The sequence below is a fragment of the Crinia signifera genome, chromosome 3 (assembly GCF_055691185.1).
Source record: "Crinia signifera chromosome 3, ASM5569118v1, whole genome shotgun sequence".
Taxonomy (NCBI): domain Eukaryota; kingdom Metazoa; phylum Chordata; class Amphibia; order Anura; family Myobatrachidae; genus Crinia; species Crinia signifera.
In genome coordinates, this window is record NC_139219.1 from 227059919 (window position 1) to 227074449 (window position 14531).

Here is a 14531-nt window from a genome sequence, read left to right on the forward strand (position 1 = left end):
AATGGGGCAGATTGGGGGACATACAGTGAAGGAGGGGCAGGCTTGGGGACATACAGCGAATGGAGGCAGTGATGGATATTCGGAGAAGGGGTGCAGAGTGGGGGACATGCAGCGAATGGGGGCAGGCTGGGGGGAATACAGAGAAGGTTGGGCAGGCTGGGGAATATACAGTGAAGGGGCAGGCTGAGGGACATAGAGTGAATGGGGGCAGAGTGGGGGACCATTCTGATGTGATTAATGGTTCAAAGAATGTCAGGCTGAATGGTCGGCCCCCACACATTTTCACCTCAACAAGTCTGTCCCTCATCGCAAAAAGTTTGGACACCCCTGTTATAGAGGATCTGTTACAGTCCATTTTACATAGTGCATTGTTTACTATATATTGTATGTTCCAAAAACAACACATCCCCCAGGAGATGGGATACAGTATATTTGTGTGACAGACATTTCTGTATTGCTTCCTTCTATGGCATAGTTGTCCAGTCTTATGTGTGCAGAGCAGCTGTATTAGTAAGGTGCCCAGAGAGTCAACCATTAGTCAGTCTTTGCAGATGCAATCCTGCACTTCTAAGCAGTTACCAGATCTATGACAGTATCCCATTAGCTGTAGTAATTTATCACAGCTACTGGATTTCCCCGGGGCTATCCAATTAGCCTCGATACGTGGCACTTATCGAAGATTATGCTATGCGGGCCTCAGGGACCCAAAGCATGATCAACAATAATCAGCCACCGGAGCCACATTAACACATCAGATTGGGAAATTATGCCGGATTTTATGTGTTATTGTGCAATCGCGGGTCAATTAACAGCCTGTAATGACCCTCGGTCAAAAACTGGGACGTTTTTATTGGCTGAAAAAGGATTGTGAGTAATTGGATATTGGTCATAGTTAATGCTCCTTGAAGGGAGCATGGGGGGACTTTGTTCTTTATACAATAACACAAATAATTCAGGTTGAAATGTATTAAGCCTTAACAAGTGATAAAGTAGAGATTGATAAAGAGAGATAAAGTACAAGAGAATCAACTTTTAACTGCCATGTTACAGGCTGGGTTTGGGAAATATACCACGCTACTTCTTTAGGCTCAATACATTTGGCCCTCAATAAGAAATACTTTACCTCAAGTTTGGCAGATCCTCTTTAAGATCATATATTTCTAATATGTAAAATTCAATCTCTAGTAGGCATGGCCAAATAATTAAATTCTATCTGTAAAGCTCTATCTGCGCAATCAGAGAGTAACAATTATGGTATTACAAATATAAAATTTTATTAGCACTGTTTTTGAAACAACGCATGAAATAATATAATTCTCATTCCTTACATGCTTATATTAAGCTGTTATCACTGTGTCACTCTTAATGGATTTTTTCACCTTCAAGGTGGTTTCCAAAAATATCACTCCCCGAGACTGTTACAATGCATTGTCTGTTTAGGAAATGTAGTAGTACCAATCCCAGGTTCTTGCCTGTACAGAGGATCTCTGCTGTAGACCATAGTATCCATACAATTACTCTGTGGTGTAAGTGCAGCTGTATGTCAGACGTACAGCACCGCTACAACAACAAATATGGAGAAACTTGCGCCCCTGGACTGCTGCACAGTCTTCACCAAGGGTTACCACACCAGTCGATAGTATTTGTACAAAGTGGTGATAGACTATTGCGCTGTCCCAAATGGCAAGAGGGGTTCACCACTATACTGACAGAATTATATTAGCAACCCCATGGGACTGAGTACATGAGTCCAAGGCGAGATCGTCAGAGTGGGATAATTGTGGTGCCGTTGCTGTTTACACGTCACTGCAACAGCAACTCACAACCTTCGTGGGTAATTGGATTGAGCCCTTTGTGTAATACTGTAGCAGCCCTTAAGTGCTGTAAGAATCTAAGGCACGGGACTGTAATAGTCTGCTGATTTTATGGTTGCAGCCTCATCCAATAAGGAGTAATTTATCATTGCTGGCATGTACTGTATACTAGGAACTGCTGCACCTCACAGATGATGTCCTAGGAGATTGATCCCAACAGATTTACTCACGTAAGGCAAGGAAGTTGTTTTTCAATCCACCACTGAAAATAGAAAATATCTACCAAAAGTGAAAAAACATTTTCAGTATAAAAAATAATTTCCCAGTATGCCTTGACTACATGCTGCCTCATAGAAACAGGCACACACCCTGGGTGATATCTATTAAATAAGCGTACGGTTCCTATCTTTCAAAATAAAACTAGGTCACGAACGTGAAATACATTTTTCATAGTTGTACTTTCTTTTGACTGCCAATGCAGTAAACTGTTATATTACTATTCATTTCACTAGTGCTGATACATCAACTGTACTCTACAATTAACCACTTGCCTGGCACTACGGTTTGTCATGCCTCCACGCCAGGAGTCCTTCACCTGGCATGGTCGCATTATAAACGGCCGGCAAGTCCCGCTGTGTCCCCCATCTGTATGGAGGAAGCCTGTTCTGCGTAAGTGTAAAACAGACCCTCCTGCTGCAGCAGGAAAGTGGAAATGCTCCTGTGGCCACATCCCTTTCAAAATATCTTGTCGGATTGCCTTGCGAGTGGCATACCAGGGCACATGCTTCAGAAAAGTGAAACCTTGTTCCTGTCCCGGGCACATCTATGCTGATCTCTGCATGTGCTGTCTGGGGTGTGGATCGTTTTAACGACCACACTTAGGTCGACAGTCATTAGGTCGACACCGTTGGGTCGACAGGTGGGAAGGTCGTCAGGTATCTAGGTCGACATATGTGAAGGTCGACCTAGTATTAGGTCGACATGGGTTAGGTCGACAGGTCGGAAAGGTCGACATAATTTTTTTTGCTGTTATTTTTACCCGAATGTCGACATGGACACAGTTGGAAGTCAACCGCAGCCCCTCGCATGGCTCGCTTCGCTCGCGATGCTTCGGGCACTTATTCTCCCACCACGCCCTAGTGGATGGTAGGGCACGAAATACTGCCTGTCGGCTCAAAAAAAACCTTCACCTATGTCGACCTAGATACCTGGCAACCTTACCACCTGTCGACCCAACAGTGTCGACCTAATGACTGTCTACCTAATTACTGTCGACCTAAGTGTGGTCGACAATACGACCGTAAGCCGCTGTCTGTGCCGTCTATTCGAAAAGGTAAGGGGTAAAGCCAGGGATAATATTAATAATAAAAATAATACAGTGATGTATGGGGGAGTGGGGGATACTTATTGGGAGCCCATTGTCATTGACAGTGAATTTGGCTGTTCTGCCAGGGGCTGACGGTTGACATTCAGGGATCTTAGGTCACTAGGGGGTAAATTAGATAGGGTGGGTTGAAAATAAAACTACAATGGGGTCTACGGTCTCTGCGTAATTCATTTTTCAATGAAATACTTAAAGATTTCTTTCAAATCTATTTTAAAACTGTATTATATAAAAAAACATAAATTCTAAACAGTTTTAGGGAGAATAATCGTCAGTGAAGTGGTTAAAGAAATTGGGTAATGACACAAAAATTAATATCTTTTTATTTGAATGAGTAATGTCATTTATATTCTTGATTAGCGCATTTTATTTTGTTAAACGTCCACAGATAAATTTTATATTTTATCACATTTACATATAAGTTTTGTACCAAAAAGGTTTTTTTCAGTCACAGAGGATTTTATCAGTTCCAGCCTGTTCTTTTATATACCAATAGGGAAATAGTAAAGTAATAACCGCAACTCTTGTAATCTATATTTATCTAAATTTTTTGGAGGATCGAAGAGATCAGTTTATGTGTTTTTGTGTTGTATGATTCTAAAGCGTCAAGGTATTTCGGGCGCATTGGTCTTTCTATCTCTGGCAACCCGTTACTCAAAATACTTTTTTTAACACATGACATTTCTGTCCATTCTGATGCATATTTAAGAAACATAAATTTAACAGTACAGACATTCCTCACTTAACGACTTACCTGTTTATCGACCACCCGGACTTACGACCCGGGCCTTCGTTTAGCGTCCGTGCTGTGACTGCTCGGACTTACGACCTCGCCTGCTCAGATTTACGACCTGCCCGCCTACCCTCTCGCAGTTACGACCCGCCCAGACTGTTTAGCAGCCGGCATCTCAAAAGTATTAAGGGGTTTTATAAAGGTTTGTTTAACGACCAATTCACTTAACGACCGGGTCGTAGGAACGGAACCTGGTCGTTAAGTGAGGAATGTCTGTATATACAGTAACATACAAATTAATGTATTAATTTTTTATACAATAATATGTAAATATAAAAAAGGGCACAAACTGACTTACTGAGTTGTAGAGAAAACCTTCACCATTCATTGCCACATAGAGTCCTGCCTTAACTCCTTGTATTGCAACCACCCGGAGACCCACAGGGATCAGATTAAATAGGGCTGAGGTTAAAAAGAGAAGGAATATGTTATTTATTAAGAAATCAATGTTCCTTTGTAATTTTTTTTGCCTTAAACTCAAACTCTGCAGAGCAGCAACACTATTTAAAAGTATTATTTAACTTATATTGCATACTTAACAAATGCACAAAAGTGCTTAAGAAACTGGAATCCCCATAGAGTGTTCAGTGTGGTGTTTTATGAAAGAATATATCCAATCCATAGAAATGAAAATTTGCGTAACAGGTATACAGAAAATTGTATTACAAGTGAACAGAGCAGACAAATACATGTTAAATCTACTTAAAAAGTAAGCCTACAGTACCTGTGTAACAGTTATTCCCATACATATGCCTTACAGCAGGCACGTCCAAACTATGGCCCTGAAACTACAATTCCCATGATGCCTTGCCACAGTTTTGCTATTAGGGAATGCTAAAACTATGGCAAGGCATGCTGGGATGTGTGGTTTCACAACAGCTGAACACAGTTTGGACATGCCTGCCTTACAGGGTTTAGTGTGTTAGTCAGGGCGGTGCTAGAAATAAATTACAAGTAGGCAACCATGATTAGAGGGAGAATGGATGTGCGCAGGTGTGTGGGATGTGTCCATCTAAAGTTGTGCCAAATGTTTACACAGCATTAGTCTGCAGAAGGTTCCATTGTCCGGGCTCAGCTGTTATTTAGCCAACATGTCCGCAGCTCCATCACCAAACTCTTTGCGGGGACAGAGCATCCCACAAACAAGCAGCCGGGTTCTCAATATCAAAGAGCTGAAGGATACGGAGGCCTTCGAGCATGTTGCTGCAGGTGCTATGTTTCTGTCAGCAGCTGAAAGTTTCCCCAGCACCTCCTACCTGTCATTTTTCAAACCCAGCCTGTAACATGGCAGGTAGGAGCTGATTGGCTGGTGGTTTATCACTCTCCCATTTTATCACTTTTCAAGCTTAGTACATCTGGCCCAATGTCTTTATGACATATTACCTAGGCTTTGCAGCACAGCTAATACATATCAGATATACTGTATCGGCACATCTGGCTCAACCATCCAAACACTTGCTGCAGGGACTGCCAATATAGCGGGACCAGCAAATTTGAGCGGCCAATTGGTAAGTATACTTGTATTTAAGACCTCAGGTCTGCCGACATGTTGTACAGCTTTAGTCTGTTGCTGCATCCAGAGTACAAAAGGACTACATACTCCTAGCTTCCATCACCTAGTAATAGGTGCAAAGACCTGGTATAGGCATTATAGTCTATTACACACATTTAAGGTTAATTATCCTTTGAATAATTAAATGAGGAGACTGTATGGAGAAATGGAGAAATGTATATGTATAATCTAGTGTTTGGCAAACATCGGAATCAACTGCACATAGAAAGGTCCTGTAACAAATGCACCTGCCAAACAGAAAGTATCTGTATACCAGTATTAACATTGCAACCCAAACTAAGGACTATATTTTGGTTCCAATTAACAGATATTAAGCTACTTATAAAACATTATTGCATTTTCACGGCACAATATTATTAATTTCCATATTATTTATTCACTAAAGTAATTAAAATGCCAAACTGCAAATAATAAAGAGAAATGAGGATATGCACTATGGCGAAAGATAAATATTTGTAACGGAGGAGTAAAGAGAATTATCTATTTGGAAAATGTTTCTTTTCAAACTAAGGTGACAGAACTTTAATAACGTGTCAGGAAATAAATGGCATACATTCATTTTGTGAAAACAGCAGACAGTTCAGTGGGGTGTGGGTTGTTAGGTCTACACAAACTAGGTCGACAAGCATTGGGTTGACACCACTAGGTCAACAGGCAGCATGGTCGACATGTGTCTAGGTCAACATGGGTCTAGGAGGACAGGACATTAGGTTGACACAAGCATTAGGTTGACATGGGCTAGGTCGACGGTCAAAAGGTTGACATGGGTTTTTTCACCGTTTTTTTACCCGAATGTCGACACAGTCGACATGGACACAGTTTGAAGTGTACCGCATCCCCTCGCAATGCTTCAGGTACACTATTTTATTCTCCCACCATGCCCTAGTGGATGGTAGGGCATGAAATACCGCCTGTCGGCACATGTCGGCTCAAAAAACAGTGAAAAATCCCAATGTTGACCTTTTGACTGTCAACCTAGCCCATGTCGACCTAATGCGTGTGTCCACCTAATGACCTGTCGACCTAGACCCATGTCTACCTAGACACATGTTGACCTTGACTCATGTCGACCTAAACCCATGTCGACATTGCTGCCTGTCGACCTAGTGGTGTCGAACCAATCCTTATCGACCTAGTTGGTGGAGACCTAATGACCGTATCCCTGTTAGTGAAGTCTTGAGGTGAGGATGGTCTGAACAAAGTAATGTATAAAGCATGTACAGTTCACAGAAGGATGCTGGAGAGGCATAATACAGTACAATCAGATGGGGATGCATTTCAGTGTGGACAATCACAATGCCTACAGTCATAATGACAACACAACAATCTGAAGAGTTCTGATGTCGTCATTGTTGATATGGAACCTGTCACACATTTGTAGAATGTCAACATGTTAAAAATTTGTCACTTTTGAAATGCTGACATTTTTAGGGTTAGACCGTGGGAGTGGAGGGTCTGGTTTAATCACTAGTGGGAAGATTTTAGTTAATCACCAGGGGGAGGTTTAGGACTGGGGACATGATATGTAATGGGCACTACGGAGGACATGATATGTAACCGGCACTACTGGGGACATCTGTGATGGCACGACTGGGGACATGATATGTAACCAGCACTACTGGGGACATGATATGTAACTGGCACTACTGGTGACATCTGTAACTACCACTACTGGGGACATGATATGTAACCAGCACTACTGGGGACATGATATGTAACTGGCACTACTGTGGACATGATATGTAACTGGCACTACTGGGGACATGATATGTAACTGGCACTACTGGGGACATCTCTTACTGCCACTACTGGGACATGATATGTAACCAGCACTACTTGGGACATGATGCATCATTGAAATATAAAAATATTCCAAAATACACAGGCATTTTGAATAAGGGATCCTCAACCTGTACTGCCATACATGGAAGAACCCACTGGAGCCGCCGGACCGACAGACTATGTAAGTCACTGACGGACCACTTGGATTGTTTTGTCAACATTTTAATCACATTAACATTTCATTAGTGTAAGCATTTTCCCTGTTGCTATGTTACGCATATTGACATGATCCATGCTGACACTCGTGTATCAACATTATGAAAGTAGACTAAATATACCTAACCTTGCCTATTGTGGCTATATACATATTGTGGAGAAGGAGGTACCTTGAGGAACAGTAACTAAAAGAACTTTACACTGCACATGCATGCACACATTAGTACAGACCAAGCATACAGGACCACATTACCATGTTACCAAGCACAGACATTGTTGACACTTCCGCCAATACTACAGGCAATAATAATAATGGATAAGATAAGACAACAATGTTATTGAATAATAACAGTAAGAATAAATGTATAATGCAATGGCTGGGTGACCATAGGCATGACCAATGATAATATATGGTTGCTTTCGTTTTACCATTTCTTATACCAGGCATAACTGGTATTTGCTTTTGACTATATGCGCAACTCAAATAATAATATTCATTTGTTAATTTAAAACAGATTAAAACTTCATAATACTACAGTAACGGACAGTCAAATACTGCTGTGTCGCAGATGTCCTATATGAATTGCCTTTCTTATGCTTGAAGCTCCTGATAGGAAACTCAACAGGCATTAAACATGATTTATAATTGGGATGAGAATGGTGATTTTCCTTACTGTAGTCGCTGTTTTCGTCCTTGGTCCCATCAATTCTGCCATCTGGGTGCATCTGCAGGAAGTATCCCTGCTGGCTGAATAACCTTGTCACAATTCCTTTCAGCTGGGGTTCTGCAAAATAAATACCAACAATACAACACTTAGAACTGTGATCTGTTATTGTGATTGGAACATAGTGCTTAGTCACCAGAATAGAAAGTGAATAAACTAATTATGGCTGGCTAGATCACCTGCCTCTAGTTACTTCCAGCTGCGATTCTAGAGATGCAATTGTATTAAGAGGGAGGGTGCTTAAAAATCCCTAATCCAAATGACTGCAAAAAGAACAGCGCCAACAATCTCTGGCAAAGATCATTATCTTTACTACTGAAATCTCTGCTCATTTTTTTCTCTTATAATGGAATGTACTATGCCAACTGTGATGTTAATTAGTAATTTAACATTAGGGTAAAACAGTACAGTATAGAATAGACTGTAGGACTTTTGTATCTTTTTCAATGTGTAAGGAATAGGGCTCACTATACAAAATTTAGCATTTTATTGTAACTAACAAATAATAAATATCTAAAATCAATAGTTTAATAATATTTGTATTTATTTTACACTCTTAGTTTGATACAAAAATCTGCTATATTTCCATTTAGAATGTAAGCTCTCATGAGCAGGGCCCTCTCTCCTAATGGGCCTTATTTTGGTTCACTCTTTCTGACAAAATCCTTCTTAGATGGACAAAACCATGTGCACTGCAGGGGGCACATGTTACTTGTGCAGAGAGAGTTAGATTTGGGTGGGGTTTTACTTCAAAGTGAGATCTATATTGCAGTGTAAAAATAAAGCAGTCTGTATTTACCCTGCACAGAAACAAAATAACTCACCCAAATCTAATTCTCTCTGCACATTTTACATTTGCCCCCCTGCAGTGCACATGGTTTTGTCCATCTAAGAAGGATTTTGTCAGAAAGAGTGAACCAAAATAAGGCCCAATGTGCTTTTCTTAGAATACAGGTTGAGTATACCTTATCCAAATATCCTTTATCCATATTACTCAGAAAACCATCTCCAGAATCCCCAATTTTTTTTTCTAAAAACCTACTGAGGACATCTGTAACTGGCACTACTGAGGGCATAATATGTAACTGGCAGTAAATATGTGCAAGAAAATGATGGCTTGGCATTCAAATTATATATATATATATATATTTGTGTGTATTTCATGTGTTTGAGGTGTTTATACAACATAAATGCAAAATACCTCAAGATACATCATTCAAATATAAAAATATTCCAAAATACGGAATAATCCTTTATCCAAGCATTTTGTATAAGGGATATTCAACCTGTATATATATCTATGCCACCCTAATAATTGCCTCAGTGTCCTGTCTCCTGATAGAACTGTCTTTATTTACCATGTACTTGTCCTAAATTGCTTTGAACTGTAATTTGTTATTTCATTAGGTTTTTTGTTGTTGCTTATTTATGTATATTTAGGCCTTGTGGCGCCATATAAACAATTACAAAATAATAAGATTTTTATGCCTTGTCCTTACACATTAAGGGGTCAAAAAAATGGGGTGATATTTGGCTATATTTTAAGCAATCTGTCCAGATCACTCTTCACCACACATATATGTTATATAATTATTTACTATAGCATCTAAAAAAAATAGGCTTATTAAATGTCAATACACTTAAATAACCATGCATTATGCTACTGCACAGTTACCCCAGAACTTAGCTAAAAGTGTATTGTGTCAAACTACCGACCGGATACAAGAACTAAGGAAGGACAGCAGATCCGCAGCTAGGGGGGCTATGGTAGTGCAAGCCTGGGTGCTGGATGTGATACCCATATGTGCATGCAGGAGGGGAGAGATGGAGTCAAGCCAAGATACTGCCTTGCCCTGGGTGATGAAAATCTTAGCTTCAGCCCTGAGGACAGAGATACCACAGGAACCAAAGTGTGCTGGCTGCCAAGACCAAAAACAGGTAAGATAGGCTATGCTTGCTGTGGCTCAGCCTGTCAGTTCACCCTCTCATTTGAGGAATTGACTTATGCCATTAAATTGGCTAGAAATACATTTTAAAAAGATTGTTAGCATGATTATAAACTGTACACTGAATATTCTTCTAGACCATATGATTTCCTATGGGCACAATATTGCAAAGACTTAATTAAAGTGAGAATCCAGGACTGCCTGCTCTTCCTATTCTAAATACTATAGCAGTAAGTGGTGGCCATGTCTTACCATAACCTACAAATATATTGTCCTACCTGTAGGACACAGGCATGCAAAATATGTTTAGAATCTTTACTATGTAGTTGAAATTATATGAGGGACTAGATTAATGATCTCAAATGCCTAATAGGAACCAATATATAAAGTATTGGAAGTTTAATTTCCTTGGTTGACAGCCTCATTCTATTCCCAATTTGATATTTATTAGTCATGGAATGAGATTTATAAGTATTTTTTACTGCCTTTATCAGATATTATTTTACCTCTTTCCACATTTCACTTAAGCAAACTATTGCAGACTGTGCATTGGGAAATCAGATAGAGAAGAGATATATTTGCAGCCATTTTGCTTTTTCAATGGATTCTAAAATCTAATGATCTATGAAAACCTTAAACCTCCAGCCAGTTCATTGAAAGCCCATTTTTATTGTTGTGAGTTCTCTGTTGGCTATATCATAATTGGATTCAGTGAGGGAGAACCAACTTGGAAAACGGTTGCAGGAATGCATTTTATTGGAGGTGGAGTATTACTGTGAGAGTTGCCCTCACATTTACCAGAGCCATCCACCTCACATTGCTGCTTCAATGTTTGTAAGGTCATAACTACTGCAGAGGACACTTCCTAGTAAGGGCTGTGATAGGAACTACTATGTACAAAACACATTTAAGTTCTGACAATACTAGTGAACACATACCACAAATCTTGACCCACTTTAACCCTTTAAGTGCCAATGTTGCTGTGAGAGATCCTCAAAATACCCGTTAAAAATGCCAGCGCCGCTCACAGCGACTTTTTTTTTGGGGGGTTGCAAGATTTAACTAAACTTCAATTAATTTACTTGGCTATATTTGTATTTATTTATACTAAAAGAACAGTCGCTGTGAGCGATGCTGGCATTTTTAACGGATATTTTGAGAATCGCTCACAGCACCATTGGCACTCAGGGGATTTAGATTTCATGGTTAGATCCACTATAAGATACTTAGCAATTTCAAAGGCTGCATAGGGCATCCCTCTTTATATAAAAGGGTTCAGTTCCTAAATAACCAGCATGTCAACATAGATGAAATATCCACAATGCATCTCTAAGGTAACCATAACATCATTATTGGCGACATGGTTTAAGTAGACATCTTGTCCATTGTAATATTTTATAATTGTTCATTTTCAAACTATGCTGAGATCATAACTGAAGACATTTACTATGCACATTTGTGCACATTTACTATGCTTTAGAGGAAACTTCTTCCCTTTAACATGGAACACTTCATTCTTCTCAGCATGAAGGAGGGTATTCAATGTTTAACATATACACACACACGTGCACACACACATGACAAATAGAACTATTTGTATGTAAACTACATCATAGGATTATTATCCTCTAGTGTGCCCCTTTCACAGTGGCTTAACCGGACCAAACTTAAATGGAAGCACCCACTTCAACTAAAGGGAGCCTAATGATTCTGCTTTTACAAAACTCTCAAAGTTTAATAAGTATAAACCAACACTTCAGAAATCATGCATTAAGGAGGTAAACTAAAAACCATTGGGCATCAACTGTGGAAATGAGCAGAGGAAGTCATTGAGTGACATTGCTCTTGGCATCTCTCACTAATGCCGCAATTAGATTAAGGGGACATGCACTAAAATTTGCGTAACTGACACAGTTTCATATCGTGACTATAAAAGTCACTTTGGACATTTATAATACACTTATGACTAAAGAAGGACAAGCATAAATAATGGTTGCAAAAATGCACTACACAAGACCCCCACCTCTTTAATGTGTCTGTTTGCGCAGATGCCACCTTCTGGTCGAGCATGTGAATATTAAATAGAGGGTCACTGGGAGGCCAACCAAGTCAGAATATTACCTCAACTGTGTTTTGTGAGAGTTGTGCAATTATTCCCTTCATACATAGTAAGGCTATTTAAAATAGTGTCAACTATAACAAAACCTCTTGTTTTCACCAGTTTAGGGTGTCCTAAGCACTAAGTACTATGTACTAAGCCTTGGAAAGAGATAAAATACCAGCCAAGCAGCAAATAACTGCCATGTGACAGGCTCGGTTTGAAAAATGACAGTTGATTGGTTGATACTTTAAATCCATCATCTTTTTCGCTCTCCAAGGCTTAGTACATAGATCCCTTAATCAGCAATTGCTGATTGATAAATAGGATGCTGGCATCTTAGGAACATGAAAAAATGACTCTTCATGGCAAGCCAGCACTCATGCCAATTATGTGGATAAAAGCCCAGATCTTTGCACCACAAAATGAAAACATATATTGCAGCTTTCTTTGAACACCTTGAAGACTTTCAATTAATAGAATGAATGTAAATATATATTCTGGTTCATGTTAAATTTAAGTAGGTGGATTCACATGAACCTAACTGGTATTGGCTTAATTTGCAGCTAAGAACTAAGGGGAAGATGTATTAACCCTTTGAGTGCCAACATCTGTGTGAGAGATGTGCAAAATCATCTATTCCTCGCAGGCAGGGGGCAGCAGCGGCAAAACAGGGAGTGACGCGTTTAAAGACCACGCCCCCTCACCACAAGGCCACGCCCCAAAATGTTGTGCTCGAAAGTCCCGCTGGACCACCAATGGATTGGGATGTATGATTAAACTGTCACACAGATCATAACAGATCTGCATTTTATTTGAAATGAATTCTTATATAGTTACATGCAATGCTTTTGCGTTAAACTACAAACTAAACCAAAGTTTTGCCAAATGTTTTTTTTTTTTTTAAACACAACTAAGAGTTCTTCAAAATCCCTTTGTCTGTTCTAAGGGCAGTATTCAATGAGGCCAATTCACCATGTTTCATGGCGAATTTGTGCTGTCTTCACTTTGGATGGTGATTTTTTGTGTCAGAAAGTGAATCACCCTATTCAACGTGCACTTTTCGCCGACGGTGAATGAGGGACAATTCACTGTCTGATACTCTCCGTGATTCGCCATGAGTGTATACATGAGAAGATGGCAAATTGCTTTCTAAGTGATTTTCGCCGTGTGTCACCGTGTAGCAATCGCCATCTTTTCATGGTGAAGTGGAATGTGAACTTTTAAAATAATGTTGTTGTTTTTTTAAATTTGGTATAAAAAAAAAATCAGGGATTTTATTCTGAGAAGGTGGCATGCTATTTTTATTCATGTGCTTAGATTAGAGCACATGAATATATATTTAATTAAAAATATTTTTTTTTTTTACACATAGCAGCCAGCAGGGGGCCAGGAGCCGAGAGCCACTCATTAGATATTCATATATTCACTGCTCCCGATCATTACATATGCACGATCGGGTGCAATGAATACTCGGTCCCCTGCTGGCTCTCCCGGGGGGGCAGCCTGTGCTGCCTGACTCCAAGGGAGCCCACTTCCCCCCACCTACGTTCTGGGGCAGGCAAAGAGGTTTCCATCTCCCTGCCTGCCGCCGTCCTCAGGCTCGGTTCACATTCGCCGTCAGGGGCAGCGAGCCCCTGCCTCATTGAATAGTGTGTAAGGGAGGGCTGGCAGCGAGGGCTCCAGCCCTCCGGAACACGGCGACTGTGCAATGAATCCTAAACATGATTCGCTGCACAGCGCAATTTGGGTCATTGAATACTGCCCTAAGAGTGAGCCAGGCAATACACAGAGGAACATATGTTATATGTATTCCACCAAAACAGTGCAGTTGGCTGTTATTAGTCTGCTTCACTGGTTCATTACCAACCCATTCATAAACCAAACTAATTAGAATTAACTAATGAAACAATTGCAAACTAGGTTTAACCCCTTCCCGAAATTTGACGTACATTTACGTCATGGCCGGGATGTACTTCCCGACACATGGCGTAAATGTACGTCATGACTTTAAAGTGCCACCGCGTGACAGAGGGACGATGTCTGCTGTCCCTGACAGCAGACATCTTCCCTCATTGCCCAGGGGGGGCAGCGATACCCCCCCCCCCCCCCGTTCGGCGATCGCTGTGATTGGCTGTTCAATGTGAACAGCCAATTACAGCGTTTTCTGTGTACCGGCGAATAACGTTCGCCGGTGACA

The 14531-nt window shown here is 40.4% G+C and overlaps 1 protein-coding gene across 3 annotated transcripts in view; it reads right to left on the bottom strand.

Moving 5' to 3' along the window:
* Positions 1 to 14531, bottom strand: part of FGF12 (fibroblast growth factor 12) — a 472084-nt gene that overhangs the window by 137453 nt on the left and 320100 nt on the right. For all 3 annotated transcript variants that reach the window (XM_083177552.1, XM_083177551.1, XM_083177550.1), the window contains 2 exons: positions 8237 to 8347; positions 4290 to 4393 (listed from right to left, as the gene is read on the bottom strand). In XM_083177552.1, the coding sequence (XP_083033678.1) occupies positions 4290 to 4393; positions 8237 to 8347 (215 nt within the window). The remainder of the gene's footprint in view (positions 1 to 4289; positions 4394 to 8236; positions 8348 to 14531) is intronic.